Genomic DNA, 6,000 nt, shown 5'->3' with positions numbered 1-6,000 from the left:
GGGTCAGGCTTGTTAAAGACGAATAACAAAAGTGTATTTACAGCGCTAAATTAAGATCACAATTATTTTAAGTTATACATCTTATTTTTATTTATTTATGTATTTATTTATTTATTGGCTTCAAGTTCGATCTATTCGTTATTTCTATTTTTTTTAAGATATATAGTTAGAATATATTTATGATTCGAATATTGTTTATAATATACGATGTGTAATTTATTGAATATTTATATAAGTACCAAGCATATATATTGCATTGAAGTAATTATTTATTTATTTATTTTATTTTTACAGCCTTCTCATCTTCTTTGGACAGTCAAGGACCAACGTTTGTGAAGGAGCCACCGAATCGAATCGAATTTGCTAACGTGACTGGTGCCAGCATTGAATGTACAGCTCAAGGAAGCTCTCCTCCAACGATTACCTGGTTATCTGTAGACGGGAAGCCTGTCGATAGCATTCCTGGAACCAGAGAAGTTCTCTCTAATGGTAGCCTAATATTTTTGCCATTTCCGCCAAGTAGTTACCGACAAGACGTCCACGCTTCTACATATCGCTGTATGGCTTCTAACAACGTTGGCAAAATTATTAGCAGAAATGTTCATGTAAGAGCAGGTTAGTTCCATTACTTTTAACAGTTTTTTTTTAGTATGATAAAGTATGTCGAATACTACAAAATGTTCTAATTTCAACTTTTGTGTTAAGAAACGTAGATGCAGAGATCATGGTTTCTCAGTGGAGTAGTAAATGGGTGACATTAACATAATGTAGGAAAACAAACAAGACAATCAACTGATTATATTTTGCTCAGTATTTTCAGAATGAAATTTGCAATTAGAATACTTTTCAGTACAACTCATATTTCTGTGTTAAAGAATTGAGATCGGCATCATATATGTAAGGAAATTACATTTCCTGCGAAGCATTAAACTTACCAGTAAATATGTTTTATGCATCTTTGCTTTGTAATCCTTGCTCTAATTTAACCTAAAATATTGATGTCATTATACACCCAACTACTGACAAATCTGAAGGTGTAAATTTACGTCCTTATCTATGGCTATAATTCATGTATTTCAAAAGGAGGTATTAAAAACAATTCAGCAATCTCTGAGTCATTCTTAGTCAAACTATCTGCATACAGCACATGATCACATTAAATATAATAACAAAAATATAGTTACTTATCAGGTAGTCTAAAATGTAATGAGCCTTTTGCGCAATAGACTGCGTTAGTATTGCAAATCTCAGAGTATATGATTTGCAGGGAATTAAACCTAACGTCCTTGACAGCTGATTAGTTGAGGCTAGTAGATGTGCGAAAAGTGTTTGAATTCTTGCAATTAAACGTAAGGTAGTATTTCACCGTAAAAAGAGAGGGAACTTTCCCCAAAACCATGATAAACATTTCATTTTTATTATTATTATTTCGTTGAAGGTACAAAGCCTGTAAAGAAATTTATACTATTTATGGCCAAGACACATTCTTAAAAAGGAACAGCTTAAAGATGGCTCAATCGCTTTTGTTCTGAAAAATTCGATGTACAAAATATTTCTCGCAGTGAGCGGCAAATCACGGAATCTAAGCAGTCATGACGTTGCTGATAATCTGATTACTCAGCGTGAAACAGGTTAAACCGTTTGGAGAAATCTGAAGAAGCTTGATTTGGGTGTCACGATAGATTCGGATCTGTACAGTTGACAAATAGTGTGATTATATCTACCAGTTCCAAACAAACTGCAGGAGCAGATAACACATATATTGAACGGACCGTCAAAAATTAAGATAATTTGGTTGGGAGGTATTCATGTATCCACCGTAGAGTCCAAACCTTGCACCGTCAGACTATCCTTTGTTTAGGTCTACGCAGAACATCCTGAATTGTGCTAAATTAGTTTGAATATAATCTTATGAAAATAACTTTTTTTGGGGGGGGGGTCAGAGTCCATAAACTTTCTATAGCGACGAGATTATGGTCTTCCAGGAAGATTGGCAGAAGGTCATCGAAGAAAATGGGTGGTACGTTGTTTGATAATATTATTTTTAAATCGGAATAAATGTATTCTGAATTTATATCTCGAATTTTATTTTTTATTTTTATTTGTTTATTTATTTGAAAACCTAATATTATGTTATGCTAGAACGGATCGGACATGTATGTAAGCATAGATCTATGTACGTTTGGCCGTCAATGGCTAAAAAAATACTTTTTTCTTTCAATTCGGTTCAGTGGTTTGGTACAAGAATGCACTAAAATTTTCCGCCTTTTTCTATAGGATTTTCATCTGACAAAACCGTTGATTTTTACTTAGACATGAATAGCCCAAACTCTAATTATGGTAAAACAACGTGTTACACGTAAGTTGAATTGCCAATATGCAACATTTCCTTCGGTATAACTTCAGTTTGAATAATCCCCGAAACAAGGAAATAACAGAAGGAATTTTGGAAAATGTACCTACAAAAGTGTTCATTTCTTTATTTCATTCGCTTTTAACTTGGCAACTCTACTTGAGAGACAAGCGAAAACGAAATCAGGCATACCCTATTGCATATTAAGGACACTGTGTGTGCCTTATGTTCATTACTCTATTAGAACCTAAGGTAAAATACAGTTTATCCCTACTTGTATTGAAAAAAAATAGAAAATTGAATGAACAAAACGAAATATAATGTTCATCCACACAGTGATTTGGATTGTAGGTAAGACAGGGAGATTTTGAAACTTCCTCGACGAAAATGTTTCCTGATTGTATTCATTTTTAAAGAGTTTTTTTTTTTAAAATACATGTATTACAAGTCTAATAACTGTATCAACAACAGCGTTTCCGTTATTCATGTAAAAAAAAAATAAATAAAGAATAGCCCAATTCCATTCACTGTTTATCCCCTTCTCTACCCGGACAATTTGCACGAAAATAGGCATCCTAGTACAAACATTACATTTCTTTCTCAGATATTATTAGAGCTATCAACACAAAAGTTACCTTTGTAACATAAAATGATTTTTCCTAATTGTTTTACTTCTCACAGATACATGTTTGCAAGTAATAATTGAACAAATTATGAGCGCCGATTATTTTAGGGAATTTTCAAAATATCTCTCTATTCCTTATTTCTTGTGCATTGCTTCGAAGCATGACACACATTCCCGGCAGGAGCTCATGTGGTTCGGATGTCACATTAACCAGTAAGTCCCGTCTCATATATTATCGCTGCTGAGGGACGTTAAACTAAAAATCAACTCAAGCATGACATACAGAAAAACTAAACTCATTTAACTGCAACTTAAACGAGTTATAATTTGTGCTCATCCCTAATTAGAACATGCAAGAATGAATATTATATTTAACATTGCTAAATTAAATTTTAACTTTTTTCTTTTCTTTTCTTTCTTCTTTCATTCATTCATTCTTATTCTTTTCCGTTACAATTGAGAACAATCTCTACGTTCTCTCAAGTACTATTGGAGTCACAAACACAACACTTGCACAGTATCTTCAATTCGTTTCTGTTTGTTTACGAATCGTGATTCCGAGTTTCAAGTGAATAAAATAAGGAAAGAGACGTTTTTGTCGGGAAATTTTCTAAACATTCCGTTGTTATTTATCTTTTCTGGAAATTATTCAAACTATACTTATACCGAAGAAAAGGATACTTAATTGCAATGCAAATTAAGTGATTTCGTACTTTCACTTTAATTATAGCCTGATTAATGTGAGTCTCAGTAAAAGCCTATGATTTGCAGAAAATCTTATAAAGCACAGAAGTTTTATTATTAAAAAAAAACAACACAAAAGGCGGTTCAGTTGCAAAAAAAAAAAAAGAAAAATCACAAGTTTTGACGTGATAAATAAAATCAAAGAAGAAAAAATTGGATTTTTCTGTCCCCATCCCAACATTTGCTTGTGAGCTAATTCCAATAAACTCTGTCGGCGTTTTTATAGAAATCTGAGTGTTTATAGCTACATATCAGCACGTTTTTCTTCGACGAAAGTGACCAATAGCACAACAGATGGAACAAAGTACATGAAAAATGTCATTACATTTAAGAAATTATATAATTATTAAATTTATTTATTCAATATTTGAACATATGAGTTCACAGTTTGGTATGTAGAGATAGTTCAAGTTTAATAATTCACAAGCCATTAATGGGTTGTACGTAGTAGTTTGTAACCACTAATATGAATGTATCTTTTAAAAAAGACATGTGTTATTACGTAACAAAATGAACAACTTTTTGTTATGGAACATTCATCCATTGAGTTTAAAGTTTACATTTTGCCTTTCCTTCTTAAATATATATATATATATATATATATATATATATATATATATATATATATATATACAGGGTGTATCAGACCACACGTCCCAGGCATTTTTCTCGGCTCGTAGTGCACATAGATACTTCAAACAAAAAATTAAATGAACAAATCGTATGTGTAAAATCAAACGGTGATACTTTCATATCCAGTGGCGTAGCGGAAATATTTCCACGGGGTATCAACTTCAAAATTTCAAATATAAAGTGGTATGAATTTCAATTTCATTGGAAGTATTATTGAGAAAGAAACAACTTTTATAGGAAACAATTTTCGCTAAAATCTACGGTTTGGCATCTACGATTGTTATTTGTTGTTGAATTGCTACTATCAAGACCAGCCGTCCTAGACATTTTTCTCGGCTCGTAGTGCACGTAAACACATCAAACAAAAAAATAGTAAACGTTTTCCCGATCGTGCTCTGCAGTCGAGGAAAGTATTTCGGCGCTTGGCACTTCGTGTGCAGAGGACTGGGCATGTTCAACCTCATCACAACAAACGTCAACAGATCAAACGCCGTGTTCAGGATAATCGGTCTCCCGACATCCTTGCTGCAGTCCATATGGATCCCCAAATATCAACAAGACAATTAGCCACGGATGCTGCTATGAGCCACGTGACTGTTTGGAGGATTCTGCATAATAACTCGTTGCATCCTTACCATGTTCATCTGCATCAGGAACTCCGAGAACAAGATTTCCATAACGTCTAGAGTTTTGTCAGTGGATGAACGCCAGGAACCCCTGTTTTCATCAGAACATTCTGTGGACGGATGAGGCAACCTTCAAGAGTAATGGAGATGTCAACATACACAACGCTTACTACTGCTCCAGCGTGAATCCTCACTGGGTACGTGAAATTGACAACCAACACATCTTGATACTTAACGTCTGGTGTGGTATAGTGGGAGGCCAAATAATCGGTCCCTATTTCTTCGAAGGTACTTTGACAAGGGTAGAGTACGCTAATTTTTTGTCACATGATCTTTGTGAGTTCTTGGAAGATATCCCACTAGCAACTCGTGAAATGATGTGGCTACAACGAGACGGTTGCACTGCTCATTTTGCAAGAGTTGCCATACGAACTGTTGAACGTTTACTTCCAAACAGGTGGATCGGAAGAGGAGGCCCGGTTTCCTGGCCAGCTCGTTCTCAAGACCTGACTCCGCTTGAATTTTTCTTTTGGGGACGTGTCAAGGAGCTGGTTTACCAAGAGCGTTCTACTATAAGAGAGGACATGATGGAGAGGATCCGTAATGTCTGCCGTGTACTAAGTCCAAATGAAGTGTTAAGACCAGTCAATAATGTCCCGATACGCATTCACATGTGCATCGTAAGTGCTGGACGATCCTTTGAACATTTATTGTGAGTTTATTTTGTCCAAGTATGATATTTTGGGAAGAATGTACAGAACTTGCAGTTCATGTTATTTGTTGTATTTATTATCTTCACTTTATTTGTACTATTCTTGAACAGGAGGAGAGTGGCAATAATTCCATAACTTTTAAATTTTAATTTTTGTTTTACGTTTTATTGCTGATTCTTTTAGATTACATTTGTTTCATACGTAGTTTAACTTAAAACCCATGAGTGTTTTTTCTTTGCTTTTCTATTTTGAATTGGTTCCGACCCCGCAATTTAAACTATACTGTCCTGCAATATTGTTTCCATT

The 6,000-nt window shown here is 34.3% G+C and overlaps 1 protein-coding gene across 4 annotated transcripts in view; it reads left to right on the top strand.

The window, feature by feature from the left end:
* Window positions 1-294: 294 nt before the first annotated feature.
* LOC145688485 (cell adhesion molecule Dscam2-like) overlaps window positions 295-6,000 on the top strand; it is a gene marked incomplete at its 5' end in the record, with an annotated part of 1,010,929 nt that continues 1,005,223 nt past the window's right edge. For all 4 annotated transcript variants that reach the window (XM_081762790.1, XM_081762793.1, XM_081762792.1 and 1 more), the window contains 1 exon segment: window positions 295-615. In XM_081762790.1, coding sequence (XP_081618916.1) covers window positions 295-615 — 321 coding nt within the window.

Source organism: Thermobia domestica, chromosome 6 (assembly GCF_964235325.1).
Source record: "Thermobia domestica chromosome 6, izTheDome1.hap1.1, whole genome shotgun sequence".
Lineage (NCBI taxonomy): Eukaryota > Metazoa > Arthropoda > Insecta > Zygentoma > Lepismatidae > Thermobia > Thermobia domestica.
Note: the sequence above shows the minus strand (reverse complement) of the source record. Positions and strands in the feature narration are given on the sequence as shown.